Below are 17,941 nucleotides of genomic sequence, written 5' to 3'. Positions count from 1 at the left end.
TGGTACAAACTCCGCCGCGTCTGGTCTTGACAAAACTAACGAACACCCGTTGCTACGGAGTTGTTTGGGGTAGCATGGTGCGTTGCCAGGCGACGAGTGAGGCGGTGGGACAGTGAAAACCTAAACAAGCTCTTTATCTAAAGAAGCGGACTCATTCATATTAGTAACGTTGGATATTAAAGTAGAGCGAATGGTCCCTACATGATGGGTCGGAACCTATAACCATGGCAGCGGGTTCGGTCGCAGCTCCGCGCCTCATACCCCTCCGCGCGCCGGGTCACGGAAGGGCAGGGCATGAGGTGGACACCGCAACACCTGTTGAGATGAAATCAGGTACACACAAATCCTTCTTTACTACGTTCTTGACTTCTACAAATTCTTCTTTCTTCACTGTTTTATTTTCTTCCAAAACTATCTTTATGTTGTGTTTGTGTCAGCAGGATGGGAAAATCGACCAGCCAAGCAATGGCATTAGCAAATAACGCTGCTAATGGTCCAATCTTTGCATTCACCCGTAGACCAAGGGTTTATCTGTCATGAGTCCTCTCATTCAGAACACTGAGTTAATGAGAAGAAACACATTATGAAGGGTCACATCAACCGCTCCCCCTACCTCCCCAAGCCTGCACCTCCTACCTCCCCCAGCCTGCTCCTCCTCCTACCCCCCCCCCCCCCCCCCCCCCGAGCCTGCTCCCCCTACCTCCCCCAGCCTGCTCCCCCTACCTCCCCCAGCCTGCTCCCCCTACCTCCCCCAGCCTGCTCCCCCTACCTCCCCCAGCTGCTCCCCCTACCTCCCCAAGCTGCTCCTCCTACCTCCCCAAGCTGCTCCTCCTACCTCCCCAAACTCCACAGGACAGTCAGAGAAGGTGTTATTGCTACCGACTCCACAGGACACAGCACCAGTAACACACACAGACAGTGCTCCTGACTGCCTGTGTGTGTGTGCCTGTGTGTGTGTGTGTGTGTGTGTGCGTGCGTGTAGACTCTACAGATGTGCAGATCTTCTACACTCTGGATGGTAGTAGTCCCGAGGCGTGGCGGACTGTGCGAGGGGGGGAGAACTCCACCATGAGGTACAGCGGAGCCCTCCTCCTCCCCCCAGGGAAGGTCTCCGTCAAGGCTGTGGCTGTCACCAGGTGAGGCCTTTATTAACCAATTAACCCAGCTATGACCAGGTGAGGCCTTCATTAACTCATTAACCCAGCTATGACCAGGTGAGGCCTTCATTAACCAATTAACCCAGCTGTAACCAGGTGAGGCCTTCATTAACCAATTAACCCAGCAGTCACCAATTGAGGCCTCCATTAACTCATTATCCCAGCCGTCACCAGTTGAGACCTTCATTAACCAATTAACCAAGCTGTCACTGAGGCTTTAATTTACTCATTAACCCAGCGATCAGCAAGTGAGGCTTTAATTTACTCATTAACCCAGCGATCACCAGGTGAGGCCTTCATTAACTCATTAACCCAGCTGTAACCAGGTGAGGCCTTCATTAACTCATTAACCCAGCTGTAACCAGGTGAGGCCTTCATTAACTCATTAACCCAGCTGTAACCAGGTGAATTGATGAAAAAAAAATATTATTATGAAAATAATGCCTCCCCCCCCCCCCCCCCTTCTCCAGGGATGGCAGGCAGAGTTCTACCGTGACCAAAGTGTTCTTGGTGTCGGCAAATGTAACGTCGCTGAGAGGCCAGGAAGACCTCAAGGACAAGGTACTACAGCTCTAATATCTAAAGACTATATACTAAAGACTTATACACTGCACTGCTATGATTACTAGAGATACCATAAAAAGTACTACCACACACAGAGAACCTTTGACCTCTGACCTCACAGGGATTTGGCCAGGAGACACTGCAGTGGACAGGAAGGGGTACCCCCAGCCAGTCTCTGCTGCAAAGTCCTGCAGCTGTGGAAGGTGCATCCTGTACTACATCACATCCTGTGTGTTCTGTGACCCCTGACCCTGTGTGTTCTGTGACCCCTGACCCTGTGTGTTCTGTGTGTGTTCTGTGTGTGTTCTGTGTGCGTTCTGTGTGTTCTGTGTGTTCTGTGTGTGTTCTGTGTGTTTCAGATGTTCTAAGATCATCTGGAGGTGCTCGGTTCCTCAGTGGTCGTCTGGGACCCCAAGACCCCCAGACCCAGAAGAGCTCCCCCCCCACAGAACCCCCAAGACCGGTACCCCCCCCCCCCCAACCACATCACTAACTACATGGCATAACTAGATCAATTACGAAATGGCATACCTACATGACATAAGTACATCACAAACTACATGACATAACTAGATGACATAATTACATGACATAACTACATCACTAACTACATGACCACTGCGTCACATGACATCACTACATGACGTCACTACATGACGTCATGTAGTGGCGTCATGTAGTGACGTCATGTAGTGATGTAGTTATGTCATGTAATTATGTCATCTAGTTATGTCATGTAGTTTGTGATGTACTTATGTCATGTAGTTATGCCATTTCGTAATTGTCACTACATGACGTCACTACATGACGTCCCTACATGACGTCACTACATGACATCACTACATGACATCACTACATGACATCACTACATGACGTCCCTATATGGCATCACTACATGACATCACTACATGACATCACTACATGACATCACTACATGACATCACTACATGACATCACTACATGACATCACTGCATGCAGCCCCCTGGCAGCCCTCAGTCCTCCTAACCTCCTGTAACCTTCCCAGAGGACACTGCAGGCCACAACATACCACTCCCAGAGCACTAGGGTCCAGCGAGAAGCGGACTTCCTCAGGTAACGAGCCGGTTACTATTATGGCAAAACGAAAATTCATAGACACACTACATTTAAAAAAAAACAAGAAAGTCAAAATAGCTGTTTTATTAAAGAATACAAAAAAGTAGTCCCTGGCTGCATTCAAAATGCACGACGGTCGCTATGCAACACACTTTAGCGTCCCTCCGAGAGAAGGCTCGGCAAGAGCGGTTCGCGGCAATTTATCCTATGGAGCAGTTCACTCACCGTGTGCCTAAGCTTTCGTTAGTCTCTCCATCGCCTTGCTCACTCCCGGAGTAACAACATTACACCCTCTCCATCATTCAACATATTTTTAGGCTTCAGTGAACTGTGCTATTGCTTTTATACAACTACTTTTATACTTTGTATTGTAACCGTTTCTACTTCCAGGAGCGGAGTGATATGCAAACTTTCACAAAATGATTGGGCGTCATAGCAGTTATGTATACGCTCATTATACAACAGTTATGAACCAATCAGATCGCTGGATTTAGGCCCCCGTTGTATGAGTCCAGATGAACTATATATCTCCAGGTGTACCAGGTGTATTATATCTGTCCAGGTGTACTATATCTGTCCAGGTGTACCAGGTGTATTATATCTGTCCAGGTGTACTATATCTGTCCAGGTGTACCAGGTGTTTTTGTGATCGTCCGTCTGATCCATTCTCGCGGTTCTGTGTCCACTGTGGCGCCTCACTTCCTCCCGTACCAGGACAAAGACTGCCCCCTACTGAGGCAGGACAGGTACTGCACCTCATACACCACATACCTCCCACACAGCTTACACACACTAAACACCTAAAAAGCACCTCACCTGATAGCATTTAGGCAACAAAGAGTTGTTGTACGTGTTGTGTGTTTCAGATGGGGGTGTGTTTTGTCTGTAACACACTGGTGCCTGTCAACACGCCTTCCTGTCTGATCTGTGAGGTGGCCATCCCACCTCAACTACGCCCCCAAGCCCGCATCAAGTTGAAGGTACCTGACCGCAGCCAGGAGCATGTAGCTGGAGGTACCAGTGTAACGTGGTTTACTAATCTGCCTATTTCCTACCTGTCTGTTGGCCTGCGTGCATGCATGTGTGGCTGTGTGTGTGCGTGTGCGTGTGCGTGTGCGTGTGTGTGTGTGTGTGTGTGTGTGTGTGTGTGTGTGTATGTGTGTGATTGCAGGACAAAGTCTTGTGTGTGGTGTGTTGCAGTGTGAACCCAGGTCATATCTCCCACTGTGTGACCTGTGAGAACCGACTCGTCCCCACTCCTGCCTGGGTAAGACCTGACCTCCGACCCCACACAACCATGCTAACTGTTTTCCAATGTGTTGTGAGGTTACAGTGTGTTGTGAGGTTACAGTGTGTTGTGAGGTTACAGTGTGTTGTGAGGTTAGTGTGTTGTGAGGTTACAGTGTGTTGTGAGGTTAGTGTGTTGTGAGGTTACAGTGTGTTGTGAGGTTACAGTGTGTTGTGAGGTTACAGTGTGTTGTTACAGTGTGTTGTGAGGTTACAGTGTGTTGTGTTTTTACAGTGTGTTGTTACAGTGTGTTGTGAGGTTACAGTGTGTTGTGTTGTTACAGTGTGTTGTGAGGTTACAGTGTGTTGTGAGGTTACAGTGTGTTGTGTTGTTACAGTGTGTTGTTACAGTGTGTTGTGAGGTTACAGTGTGTTGTGTTGTTACAGTGTGTTGTGAGGTTACAGTGTGTTGTGAGGTTACAGTGTGTTGTTACAGTGTGTTGCGAGGTTACAGTGTGTTGTTACAGTGTGTTGTTACATTGTGTTGTGAGGTTAGTGTGTTGTTACAGTGTGTTGTGTTGTTACAGTGCGTTGTGAGGTTAGTGTGTTGTGTTGTTACAGTGCGTTGTGAGGTTAGTGTGTTGTGTTGTTACAGTGCGTTGTGAGGTCAGTGTGTTGTGTTGTTACAGTGCGTTGTGAGGTCAGTGTGTTGTGTTGTTACAGTGCGTTGTGAGGTCAGTGTGTTGTGTTGTTACAGTGCGTTGTGAGGTTAGTGTGTTGTGTTGTTACAGTGCGTTGTGAGGTTAGTGTGTTGTGTTGTTACAGTGCGTTGTGAGGTTAGTGTGTTGTGTTGTTACAGTGCGTTGTGAGGTTAGTGTGTTGTGTTGTTACAGTGCGTTGTGAGGTTAGTGTGTTGTGTTGTTACAGTGCGTTGTGAGGTTAGTGTGTTGTGTTGTTACAGTGCGTTGTGAGGTCAGTGTGTTGTGTTGTTACAGTGCGTTGTGAGGTTAGTGTGTTGTGTTGTTACAGTGCGTTGTGAGGTCAGTGTGTTGTGTTGTTACAGTGCGTTGTGAGGTTAGTGTGTTGTGTTGTTACAGTGCGTTGTGAGGTTAGTGTGTTGTGTTGTTACAGTGCGTTGTGAGGTCAGTGTGTTGTGTTGTTACAGTGCGTTGTGAGGTTAGTGTGTTGTGTTGTTACAGTGCGTTGTGAGGTTAGTGTGTTGTGTTGTTACAGTGCGTTGTGAGGTTAGTGTGTTGTGTTGTTACAGTGCGTTGTGAGGTCAGTGTGTTGTGTTGTTACAGTGCGTTGTGAGGTTAGTGTGTTGTGTTGTTACAGTGCGTTGTGAGGTTAGTGTGTTGTGTTGTTACAGTGCGTTGTGAGGTTAGTGTGTTGTGTTGTTACAGTGCGTTGTGAGGTTAGTGTGTTGTGTTGTTACAGTGCGTTGTGAGGTTAGTGTGTTGTGTTGTTACATTGTGCTGTGCGGCCCCAGACGGCGCCCCCCCCCCCGCCCCCTGCAGGCGACCAGAGGCTGGCCTGCTCCCAGTGTCAGCGCACCAACAACCAGGACGCTAGGTTCTGCGACTGGTGCGGCGCCAAGGTACCTCCTTAACCACCTCTAACCACCTCTAACTACCACTAACTAGCTGGAACTACCACCGACTACCTCTAACTAGCTGGAACTACCACCGACTACCTCTAACTAGCTGGAACCACCTCTAACTACCACTGACTAGCTGGAACTACCACCGACTACCTCTAACTAGCTGGAACTACCACTAACTACCACCGACTACCTCTAACTAGCTGGAACTACCACTAACTACCACTGACTACCTCTAACTAGCTGGAACTACCTCTAACTACCACTGACTACCTCTAACTAGCTGGAACTACCACTGACTACCTCTAACTAGCTGGAACCACCTCTAACTACCACTGACTACCTCTAACTAGCTGGAACTACCTCTAACTACTACCGACTACCTCTAACTACCTGGAACTACCTTTAACTACCTGCTACTACCACCAACTACCACTAACTACCTCTAACTGCCTCTAACTAGCTGGAAAACTACCTCTAACCACCACCAACCACCTCTACCTACCACCCAACACTACTCCCTAACTCTAACCAAGTACCGCACAACTACCATTTCACTCACCACATAACATTCGACCACCAATCATGTAACAACGTGTCGACCTTCTACAGACTCAGACTAGCCAACCAATCCCCTCTAACCGCCGTGTGTGTGCGTGTGTGTGTGTGTGTGTGTGTGTGTGTGTGTGTGTGTGTGTGTGTGTGTGTGTGTGTGTGTGTGTGTGTGTGTGTGTGTGTGTGTGTGTAGCCCTCCCACCCTCTGAGCAGTGTGTTATGCAGGGGCTGTGGCGCCAGCAGCCACCCCTACGCCTCCTACTGCTCCGCATGCGGCCTCCTATTGGTCGCTCCCCCTCGAAGCCACGCCTCCTCTGTCCCTGCACGGGGGGCACCCCCACAGGTCTGTTATACACGCTGCAGCCAATACGACTACTAGTACTACAACTAGTAATACCAAGAGTCATTGTGTGGAGTACTACCTTTAAAGATTAACACATTCATGTTCCCAGGGGTCACGGTTGACCGCCAATGGAGTCACCTGGCGGTCCCTGCGCTCCCCAAACTCCTCCCACAGCACCTCACAGGCCACGCCCACCCGGGCCAGAGCCCCGCCCACCGCGGACCGGCAAACCCAGACAGTGGGTCTGTTCTACCCGTCTGGCGCTGAACTACAGAAGACTCACCAGCAGAGGGCGCTGGCGGAGCAGGCAGCGCCTCGCAGGCCGCTACTCACTGCAGTGAGCCCGGGAAGAGGTGGACGACACATTTACGTCTTCATATAACTATATACTATATTAAATGATCAATATAATAAACTCAACCTAATTTAGGTAATTAATAATTAATAATAAATTATAATATATTTAACAATAAATACAATGTAATTGATTGAAGGATGCGGTTGTGTTTCAGGGTACTGGAGGCAGCAGGTAGATCATGTGTGTGCTCACCTGCGCGCCTACGCCCAGAACAACCCCCACTTCAGAACGCTGCTGGGGGAGCCTCGGATGGGGCGGGTGAGACCACACACACACACACACACACACACACACACACACACACACACACACACACACACACACACACACACACACACACACACACACACACACACACACACACACACACACACACACACACACACACACACTCACAGGCTCACTCTGCTTCTCCCAGATGGCGACGGTTGTGATCAAGGAGGACGACTTCGAAGTGAGTCTGAGGCTCAGCTTCCTGCTGGGGGGACCGGAGCCCCCGGGCACCCAGGTGAGTCCCTCTGGTAGGGGTCCTGGTAGGGGTCCGGGTAGGGGTCCCGGTAGGGGTCCTGGTCGGGCTGAAGACTGTCTTCTTGGTTGTGCAGGCTAGCAGAGAGAGGCGTGCTGGGGAGAGCCCGGACCAAACCCAGACCCTGAGCAGCGTTACAGAGGGACAGAACCCTGGGTCCAACCCTACCAGTCTGGGTGAGGATACCTTACCAGACTACCTGTGGCTCTACCTGTCTACCTGTAGCTCTGTCTACCTGTAGCTCTGTCTACCTGTAGCTCTAACTGTTTACATGGAGCTCTTCCTGTAGCTCTACCCGTAGGCCTAACTGTTTACCTGTATCTCTAACTAGCTCTACCTGTCTACCTGTATAGTTCTACCTGTCTATCTGTAGGCCTAACTGTTTACCTGTATCTCTAACTAGCTCTACCTGTCTACCTGTATAGCTCTACCTGTCTATCTGTAGGCCTAACTGTTTACCTGTATCTCTAACTAGCTCTACCTGTCTACCTGTATAGCTCTACCTGTCTATCTGTAGCCCTAACTGTTTACCTGTTTCTCTACCTATAGCTCTACCTGTATCTCTAGCTGTAGCTCTACCTGTATCTCTACCTGTATCTCTACCTTTAGCTATATATGTATCCCTACATGTAGCTCTAACAGTGTATTCTGATGTTCTGATTGGCAGGAAAGAAGCAACCAGCACCCCGGCCCAAGCCCCGCTTGCAGACTACCCAGAAGCCCCTGGTAGGTGACGGCGGTTGCCCAGCAACAACAGTCCTTCTTCAGCACCATGGAAACAGAGTCTTTCATAGAGCGCTTGATTTGTTCTGCAGGACGGCCTGCTGCTGAAGGAGGTCGGCCCGGGGGGGCAGGGCGGCGTAGCTGTGGTGCAGCAACTCCTCGACCAGGTGACCAACACCCTGTCCGCCCCTTTAAGGACTAACTTTACCTTTAAGGAGAGACCCAAACTTTAAGCATAAATGTTACTTTTAAGGAGAGACCCCACCTTTAAGCCCGAACATTACCTGTAGGGAGAGACCCCACCTTTAAGGACAAACTCTACCTATAGGAAGAGACCCCACTTTTAAGGAAAAACTACACCTATAGGAAAGACCCCACCTTTAAGGAAAAACTATACCTATAGGAAAGACCCCACCTTTATGCACAAACGTAACATATAACGAAATACGTCACCAATAAATAAAATAAATAAATTTACTTTTTAAATTTACTTTTTAAGGACTACACCTCTAAGTGGGACCACACCTGTAAGACAGACCCCAACTTTAAGGGGAGACTTCCCCTTTAGGAAAGAACCCAGCTTTAAGTGAGACCTCACCTTTAAGGTGAGACCCCGCCTTTAAGACTTGACCTATAATGATTGACAGGGGGCAGACCCGATGTGTCAGGACAGTGAGGGGCATTCCGTCCTGGTGGTTGCCGTAGTGAACGGACGCCCCGACATCATCCCTGTCCTGGTGCAGAGAGGAGCCGATGTCAACCAACAGTCCGGACCGTAAGAGGACACACACACACAGTGATACACACATACACATACCTGCCTCCAAAGGTGTTTTTGATACTTTTTACCTGCTGGTGTGGATACGATTTAATATATAAACTAGCTGTTAGAGGTGCTGTAGGTATGATTCAATATATACTAGTAGTATTAAAGGTGCTGTAGGTAAGGATAATATATAAACTAGTATCATTAATGGTGCAGTACGTAAGTCGTACGTGTCAATCACAGGTGTGTGCAATTCAACACTACTCAAGGGCGAAGAAACGTAGAGAGGGAGGGCATGTTGTTTTGGTTGTTTAGTAGTTAGTCGTTCTCCCTCCCTTTAGAACACTTGACTCTAAGCTGCAGCACCTTTAAGTGCGTTTGTGTTACAGGTTCAAGAACACTGCTCTCCACGAGGCAGCATCGCAGGGCTCTGGAGGCCTGCAGTCTGCTAAAGTCCTGCTGGGGTAACACACACCTTTGTTTTGTCTTTCAAATGTACTCCTGGTGACGAGGTGTACATCCTGTGTGACAGTGTGTACTTCCTGTTGGACTGGATGTACTTTGTGTGATTAGTTTACTTCCTGTGTGAAAGACATTCTTCCTCTCTGGCTAGATGTACTTCCTTTATGCCTAGGGATGCTTCCTGTCTGTCAGGCAGTACTTCCGGTCTGACAGGGTGTGCTTCCTGCCTGATGAGGTGTACTTCCTGTCTGACGGGGTGTCCTGCCTGCCTGACGTGGTGTACTTCCTGCCTGATGCGGTGTACTTCCTGTCTGACGGGGTGTGCTTCCTGCCTGACGTGGTGTACTTCCTGTCTGACGGGATACTTCCTATCACAGGTGCAGAGCCCGGATGAAGAGGAACGCTCAGGGCGACACGCCGTACGACCTCTCCCTGACCTGCGGCTGCCCCCCCATGGTGCAGCTTCTCGCGGCCCAGCTGGGACACACCCTGCTGGGCACGCTGCTGCCGAACCCGGCCAGGATCAGCCTGGAGCCCACAGCCACCGCCAGCAGCAGCAGCAGCAGCGGACCCTCACCGGCAGGACCGATCGACAGTCAGGGATAAACTGCTGCCCAGAGGACCGCATGATGACATCATAGCGAGGGCCGGTCGGACAGGAGGGTGAACCAGGCTGAAGGGCAGCTGTGGTAGGGTGGTTCTACGGAAGTGTGTGCTCCACTAGCGGTGACATCAACCGCACCATGGAAACAGAAGCATGCATCAACAGTCAGATAAACTGAACACAGGAGGACGCTGGGTTTGGCCTTCAGGATCCAGGCGACAGATGGAGCGAAGCACTTGGAACTCAAAGTGTAATTGGGTTTAGAAATGAATAAAGTTGTTGGTAGTTAACATCTGCTGCCGTAAGAATGTCAAAGTGTTAAGTTACAACTGAAATTAACACCTATCTACATATGTAATCTTTGTAATTTGTTATTTCTCTTGTTGGGACAGATGTTTTTTAGAAATATTAAAATACATATAACTTCTATCATACTGACCTCCGACCACAGCGCAGTCTGACACACAGGATATGAGGTCATCATTACACATCACATGAACATTACCCTTAACCCTCTCTGATCTACTATTTAGCCATGAAGAAGGCACTTCATCCAAAGAAACTCAGTGATTCAGATCCATATCATTAGGAGCAGATCAGTGGTTAGGGGGCATCTTGGTCTAGGATGATTACAGGTAGACTGAGGACATCGGGATCGAAACCTCTTTTATCTGGGAGTCACCCTGGACACCAGACTATCATATTAATATCACACTATCAGACCATTACGCTGACCACCAGACTATCACCTGACCCCAACCATCTGTAACCCAGCAGTACCAGTCTGTACAGGTTACCCAAGGACGCCAATGACCAATCAGGTTTGAGCAGTAGGTACAAGCATGGTGAAGTCTTTATTAACAGAAAATGACACAAAAGACAGAAGGGTGGAGCCATCGCCTCGATTATAAGGAAGGAAGTGACCCCGAGTCCCCAGAAAACACGCTCTGAAGGCCACTGTGAGCATGTGACCACTGATCTGTGTGTGACGTCGCCGCGTCAGTGAGAGACGTCACCGCGTCAGTGAGTGACAACACCGTGGTCAGTGAGTGACAACACCGTGGTCAGTGAGTGACAACACCGTGGTCAGTGAGTGACAACACCGTGGTCAGCGAGTGACAACACCGTGGTCAGCGTGTGTGTGACGTCACCGTGGTCAGCATGTGACGTCACCATGGTCAGCGTGTGACGTCACCGTGGTCAGCGTGTGACGTCACCGTGGTCAGCGTGTGACGTCACCGTGGTCCGTGTGTGACATCGCCAGTGACGTCACAGTGGTCAGCGCGAGTGGTCAGCGTCTGAGCCGCAGGGAGAAGGCGTGGCGGCACTCGGTGCTGTCGGCCGGGTAGTACTTATCGTAGAAGTCCAGGATGTACTCCTCCGTCTTGAAGCCAAACTTCTGGTACAGCAGCATGGCCGCGTTGCTGGCTGACACATGCAGAGTCACGTCCTTACCCATGCACGTCTGAAACACAGACACACACACACACACAGACACATTGAGGACCCTCCCAACGGACCCCATCAGGGTCAGTGATGAGCGGTACAGACACCGGGGTTGGCACCCTACCAGTCACCGGAGCCCTTTTGTGTACACTTGCACTTTGACCCCATCTCCTGTAATAAGCCCCGCCCCTAGGCAAGGTTATCCTACCTGGATGAGGTGGTAGATCATGAAGGTGGCGATGCCAGCTCTCCTCCAATCAGGATGCACCAACAGGAAGGAGATGTAGGCCTCGTTGTACTTGACATCCGGCACCATGAAGCCGAACCCCACCACCACCTTCTTGTAGAGCGCCACCACGCTGAAGTCTGGGTACTGCAGGCACTCAGACAGGTCTACACCTGGGGACAGACACCATGGCGGTCAATGGACTGCTACACCGCTTTGGAGTACTGTTCATTGAAGCTCTGAAGCCAATGAAGCCAGACACACACAAAGAGAGGGGTTACCTGGCCAGAAGCTGTCGTGACACATGGCGTTGACAGAGGGGATGTGGTTGGGCCGGACGTAGCAGTAGTCTATGGGGGCCTCGGGTTCCGGGGCCCAGGTGGGGTCCTTCCTGTGGGGGTACGCACGGATCTCTGCCAGCAGCCTCATCTTCAGGGGCCTGTTCTCATAGTCCCTCCTACAGGACACACACACACACACACACACACACACACACACACACACACACACACACACACACGCCCGTCAGTAACAACCAGGTTAAAAGTCACAGGGGACCCTAGCAACAACCCGTTCATAAACAATAGGGCCCTTTTAAACAACAGATTAATAAACACAGGGGCCCATAAGAACAACAGGTGCCCCTCAAAACAGGTTGATAAACACGGGGCCCCTGGTGGGCGTGTACCTGATGAAGGGCTTGAGGCAGCGGGAGGTGTAGGGGCTCCTGACGGCCGGGTCCAGGCCCCCGTCGGAGCCCATGAGGCGGTGCCAGAACGAGGCCGACGGGTGGTGGAGCCCCCTCCTGGAGGCCAGGGAGGTCTGCGCAACACGCACACAGGAAAAAAAAAACGCGTTTGGTAGAACACTAGTGATAGTGTAGCACTGTAGTGATAGTGCGGCACTAGGGTAGTACTAGTGTAGGGGGGTGTAGTACTAAGTTATCACTGGTGTAGCCCCAGTGTAGGGGGGTAGTAGTAGTAGGTTAGCCCTGGTGTAGCCCCAGTGTAGGGGGGTGTAGTAGTAAGTCAGCCCTGGTGTAGCACCGTAGCCCCAGTGTAGGGGGGGTGTAGCACCGTAGCCCCAGTGTAGGGGGTGTAGCACCGTAGCCCTAGTGTGAGGGGGGTGCAGCACCGTAGCCCCAGTGTGAGGGTGTACCTGGAAGCGGTCCAGTATGCGGAGGTCCTGGCTGCTGGTGCAGAAGCGTCCCAGCAGCGGCCCGGGGGTGTACAGCGCCCCCACCAGGCTGAGGGCGGTGGAGACGGAGCGGTCCACGTCCAGCAGGGGGAGCGCTCGCTGCCGCTTGGCCTGCCGGACCGCCAGCTTCCTGCGCAGCCGCGCCGCCTGGGGGGTCACGGCGAGCGCCAGCGGACACGCCTCCAGGCGCCGCAGCAGCATGCGCTCCTCGTACAGGCTGAGCGCCGTGTAGCGGGGCCCGCTGGGTGACCCGGGCCCCTCCCCCTTCTGCTCAGCGTGGACACGCCTCCTCTCTGAGGAGCCGCCCACCAAGCCCCGCCCCCCCTCGGCGGAGAGGGAGGGGTCGTCGCACCGGGCCAGCGGCCCGTCAAAGTCTTCGGCGTGCAGGGGGCCCTCCTCCCCCTCGCTGTCGGCCTCCCGCTTGATGCGTGGCGGTGGCGGGCGGGGGGGCAGGCCGGGGTGGGCGTGGCCAGCACTGGGGGGCGGGACGTACTCCATGCCGGGGTCGATCATCCCCTCCCCCTCCAGCTCCTCGTCATCTGCAGAGGGAACGCTCAGGGATTCAATATTCATCGACTTCCCCTTTCGATCCCTTAGTCCCCCCGGTAGGACTTTAGATCTGCTAGCTACCTATCGCTGTGTTCCAATGTCCATACTGTCCGTACTCACTATACTTAGTTTGAGTACGTAGGGCGTTCCAATTAAGATCGGCGCGAAAAGAAGTGTACTGAAAGGTGGTACACCCGGAAGGTGTACTCAAAACGGCCAAACCTCGGAGTGTGGAACGATGTACACATTTTGTACTCAACGGCAGCCATCTTAGCTACGTAGCGGACAAGGCGGCGCCAGTCTGAGCCAGCGTCGGTGCATTTTCCACATAGCCTGCATTAATGGAGTCATTTTGTAGTGTTTATAGCTTTTATAGCTTTTTATAACTGCTAGGCGTATAGAGTTCACCGTTCAAAGCGGGATGTTTATTGCGGGGGGCGGGGCCGCGGCGGCAGTCGCGATCGTAATTTCTGGTTAGTGCACCACAGAGTATTCGATTTGGAACCACACTGACAGCTGAAAATCTGCGCACTTAGTGAGTGCGGGTAGTGTACTATGTTTAAGTGTACTCGTGGAAGTATGGATATTGGAACACAGCACATGTTTAGCTGCTAGCCTACCAAGGTTAAAGGAGGGGTGTTTAGCTTCCAGCTAACAAAGGTTAAAGGAGGGGTGATAGCTGCTAGCTAACCAAGGTCAAAGGAGGGGTGTTTAGCTTCCAGCTAACAAAGGTTAAAGGAGGGGTGATAGCTGCTAGCTAACCAAGGTCAAAGGAGGGGTGTTGAGCTTCCAGCTAACAAAGGTTAAAGGAAGGGTGATAGCTGCTAGCTAACCAAGGTTAAAGGAGGGGTGATAGCTGCTAGCTAACCAAGGTCAAAGGAGGGGTGTTGAGCTTCCAGCTAACAAAGGTTAAAGGAAGGGTGATAGCTGCTAGCTAACCAAGGTTAAAGGAGGGGTGTTTGGCTTCCAGCTAACAAAGGTTAAAGGAAGGGTGATAGCTTCTAGCTAACCAAGGTTAAAGGAGGGGTGTTCAGCTTCCAGCTAAACAATGGTCTGGTAAGAGGCAAGTGTTAAATCTCACCGTGGAACAGGGCCATGGGGGGCATGATGTCAGGGATGAGGTCGGCCTCTGACAGCAGGGAGGGCGTGGCCGAGTGGGAGGCGGGGGTCCCGGGGGCGGAGAAGTCGGGCGAAGGAGAAGGGGAGGGGCTTGTGAGTGGCGTTCGGTCCGAGGAGCTCAGAGAGGAGAAGTCCACCACCTCCCCCTTCTCCAGGAGGAGGTCGGGGCGCCGGCCCCCCCTCGCCCCCATCTTCACGGGGGTGGAGGAGGAGGAGCGGTCCGTGTAGCTGGCCTCCTTCTGGGCCCTCCGGATCTCCTTGGCCTCCTGGGTGCGCGAGCGCTTCTCCTTCAGCTGCATGGCGCTCTCCACGGGGTTCCGGGCCCCGCGCCGCCTCAGGCCCTCCACGGTGATGCTGGGCTCCAGGGTGGGCTTCGACACTACAGGGAATCAACAACAACCAATAAACAACCAGTAAACAACAGTCAAACTACAAGTAAACAACAGTCAAACTACAAGTAAACAACAGTCAAACTACAAGTAAACAACAGTCAAACTACAAGTAAACAACAGTCCAACTACAAGTAAACCCAGTCAAACCCCAGGTCATCTTCAAGTGGACAACATTTAAAAGTAAACAACATTTATACTACATTAAAATAACGAGTAAACAACATGTAAACCACACATATACAACAACAAACAAATGAATGAGCTCCCCAAAATGGCAGCCCTAGCAGGACGCTGGTTGGCAGGTTAAAGTGCAGGGCTACCTTTGGCCTTGGTGGTGGTTTTGTCCAGGTCGGGTCGCAGGGTGGGGGGTCGGTTCTGGACCAGTTTCCACCAGCCTGGTTCTCCGAACTCCTGAGCACCGGAGCGGAAGAAGGTGGGACTGCCGACGGACAGGCAGCCAGCCACCGTGCTCCACCATGTGATGGTCTTCTTCCTGCAGGGACCAGTGCTCACTTATAAGTGCTCACTTATACATCATACTTATTCCTCAGTACTACACACAGTAGTACCTCACTGATACTGTATACCTCAGTACTACAAGGTATTACATCACTTATAGACCAGTACAACAAGGTAGTACCTCACTTATTCCCCAGTACTACACGGTAGTACCTCACTTATACTGTCAGTACTACACAGTGGTACCTCAGTACTACAGTTATACCTCAGTACTCTAATAGAAGACTTCATAAGCAGTGTGGGTCCAGAATGTGTTACCAGTATGCGTGTAGTGGTGATGGTTCCTCACCTACTGCCCAGCAGGAAGGTCCAGTGTCGTCCTATGAAGGCGCAGATGTCCTCCTTCCATCTGAAGTAACCTTGACGACCAGTTCCCTCGAGCGATAGGTTGTACATGGCCAACATCACCACCTAGAACACAAGACACGCCGCCTCTTACACCACCACGTACCACACAAGTTCTAGCGTTGCTATGGTTCTCATCCTGTTGCTATGGCTACCTGCTGCCAGGTGAGTCTCATCCTGCTGCTATGGTTACCTGCTGCCAGGTGAGTCTCATCCTCTCAAAGCTCTCCTTGCCGTCCTCGGAGCAGCTGCAGCAGACGAACTTGAAGAAGTTGTCTCCCTTCAAGTAGCTGGGCTGCTCCCCTCTCAGCTGGCCTGGTGGATCCCACAGGTAGACAGGTGGAAGGTGAGACAGGTACACAGGTGAGACCCACGAGACACGTGTACAAGTAGATAGATTGACAGGTAAACCTTGGGGGCGGACAGATGAACCTCGCAAAGGGCAGCTGAACATGCTGGCTGACTGACTGTTAAGGGTTCCTACCTGAGGGTATCCACTTGTGACACCGGTCGCAGTAGAACGCCATGTCCTCGCACGCCCAGCTTCCCTCGCCCTCCTCGCCGACGTCACTGGTGAGGGAGTCCCCGCTCTGCTCATGGGACAGGTCCACCGAGCCCTGGTCCTCCGACTCCACCATCAGCACCGTCTCGCCCTCCACCTCCCCTTCCTCCAGACCCTCCGAGGCTGACGTGCACAACTCGTCGTTCTCCCCCACTAGCTGGTCGCTGCTGCTCTCCATGCTTCAGCCACACACCTGGACCAGAGGCACACAAAACTGGTGAACACACACACATGGACAGGGGACACACACACACCTGCTTTACACACACAGCTGGACAGGTTAACACACACACACACACACATCTGCTTTACACACACAGCTGTACAGGTAACACACACCTGGAGAGTTAACACATAAACACTTCTGCACAGGTAACACACACACACACACACACACACACACACACACACACACACACACACACACACACACACACACACACACACACACACACACACACACACACACTCAGTCGAATCTGTGGTTGTACTCGGCAGCTCCCAGTCCAACCAGTAGCAGACTGGGTGCAGAGGTGTCTGTGGTACCGGGGTTAGTGGTGGGCTTGCTCGGCCTCCCTCTGGGTCCTCTGGGCCTCCAGTTGTTGGGTCAGGACCCTCTGCTGGTCCAGAACTCGAAGGTTCTCTCTCTTTCGCTCTAATCGCTCCAGGTCCCGCACAACCCCCTGATGCAGCCGCTAGAACCACGGAGAAATATCAGAGGCGACGTTTAAGCAACCATTTAAGGGGCTTTTACTTCCATACACCAAACGGAAGTAGAATTATGAGCTGCTATTTTAAAGCCAAATAACGGTGATTTATAATAATCAACAATTACACGTAAAGTGGTTGCTTGACAAATGCTAATCTGTTCAGAGGGTCAACATGAAGAACACTGTTTCATCCCTGACGAGTCAGCTGGAGGGCGTTGAAGACAACGGGCAGCTAGTTAGCACCATGCTAAGTTCATTGTAAATGCTTTTGCTAATGCCAAGCTATTTTAAGTGGTTATTTACCTCTTGGTCCAACCTCTGCTTAATGTGCACACCGGCCACGGTGCTCAGCGTCAGTATCACAGAAACTCCCAGTACAACTTTAGAGGTTGTAGACATAGCTAAGAGCTAAACTAGACAGGCTAGCCTACTTCACGTTATGCACCCCTGGTGCTAGAACAGGATTAGCAGCTCAATGTCGAGTTCACAACCAAGTCCTGAGCAGTCGAGTCGGATGCGACTCCAGTCTGTTCAGCGAAAGATACTAGTGTTGGTTGTTGTTTTAGCTATTTATTTGTACCACATGTTTGTATCCTATTGTATGACTTTTTGCTTTGCCCATGATGTCGGTGACGGTGTGTGCCCCATGCCAAAATAAAGCACTGTGATTGAACTAGGAGACACCGCCCTCTGCTGGTAGCCACCGTGTTGTTTTAAAAATAGATATGTATCCTTCTTATTTTTAATCGAAGCGTTTCTTTTGTACGTTTGCTCTGTGCCGGCCTGCTGGCTGTCCATCTGTCAGTCCGTTCGTCGTCGGATAGACGAAACATTCCATCTCAAGAGATGGACATGAGGATCGGCCAATAGCGCCCCGCTTCAAGGCAAAGTCGCG

General features: G+C 51.3%; 3 protein-coding genes across 4 annotated transcripts; 1 reads left to right on the top strand and 2 right to left on the bottom strand.

The window, feature by feature from the left end:
• Window positions 1–75: 75 nt before the first annotated feature.
• Window positions 76–10,410, top strand: dzank1 (double zinc ribbon and ankyrin repeat domains 1). Its single transcript, XM_060047387.1, has 20 exons — window positions 76–333; window positions 983–1,136; window positions 1,628–1,718; window positions 1,843–1,924; window positions 2,081–2,184; window positions 2,747–2,814; window positions 3,446–3,563; window positions 3,684–3,797; window positions 3,989–4,084; window positions 5,534–5,641; window positions 6,393–6,542; window positions 6,652–6,895; window positions 7,055–7,158; window positions 7,319–7,408; window positions 7,503–7,602; window positions 8,094–8,152; window positions 8,242–8,316; window positions 8,797–8,924; window positions 9,305–9,379; window positions 9,755–10,410. The coding sequence occupies exons 1-20, from the start codon at window positions 225–227 to the stop codon at window positions 9,981–9,983; spliced, it is 2,298 nt and encodes a 765-aa protein (XP_059903370.1). The 5' UTR covers window positions 76–224; the 3' UTR covers window positions 9,984–10,410.
• A 406-nt stretch (window positions 10,411–10,816) lies between these two features.
• On the bottom strand, window positions 10,817–16,514 carry kat14 (lysine acetyltransferase 14). Of its 2 annotated transcripts, XM_060047950.1 has the most exons (10): window positions 16,259–16,514; window positions 15,968–16,089; window positions 15,719–15,840; window positions 15,231–15,403; window positions 14,481–14,897; window positions 12,812–13,389; window positions 12,342–12,475; window positions 11,935–12,110; window positions 11,636–11,826; window positions 10,817–11,446 (listed from the first exon to the last, which is right to left on the bottom strand). In XM_060047950.1, exons 1-10 carry the CDS (start codon window positions 16,512–16,514, stop codon window positions 11,273–11,275), a joined length of 2,343 nt encoding a protein of 780 aa, XP_059903933.1. In that variant the 3' UTR covers window positions 10,817–11,272. The 2 variants fall into 2 exon arrangements, with proteins under 2 accessions (XP_059903933.1, XP_059903934.1); XM_060047951.1 differs by lacking the exon at window positions 16,259–16,514 and having other exon boundaries at window positions 15,930–16,010.
• Window positions 16,515–16,887: 373 nt separating this feature from the next.
• Window positions 16,888–17,815, bottom strand: LOC132454531 (protein PET117 homolog, mitochondrial). Its single transcript, XM_060047956.1, has 2 exons — window positions 17,350–17,815; window positions 16,888–17,031 (listed from the first exon to the last, which is right to left on the bottom strand). The coding sequence occupies exons 1-2, from the start codon at window positions 17,443–17,445 to the stop codon at window positions 16,888–16,890; spliced, it is 240 nt and encodes a 79-aa protein (XP_059903939.1). The 5' UTR covers window positions 17,446–17,815.
• Between the last annotated feature and the right edge of the window lie 126 nt (window positions 17,816–17,941).

Source organism: Gadus macrocephalus, chromosome 3, assembly GCF_031168955.1.
Source record: "Gadus macrocephalus chromosome 3, ASM3116895v1".
Taxonomy (NCBI): Eukaryota; Metazoa; Chordata; class Actinopteri; order Gadiformes; family Gadidae; genus Gadus; species Gadus macrocephalus.
Note: the sequence above shows the minus strand (reverse complement) of the source record. Positions and strands in the feature narration are given on the sequence as shown.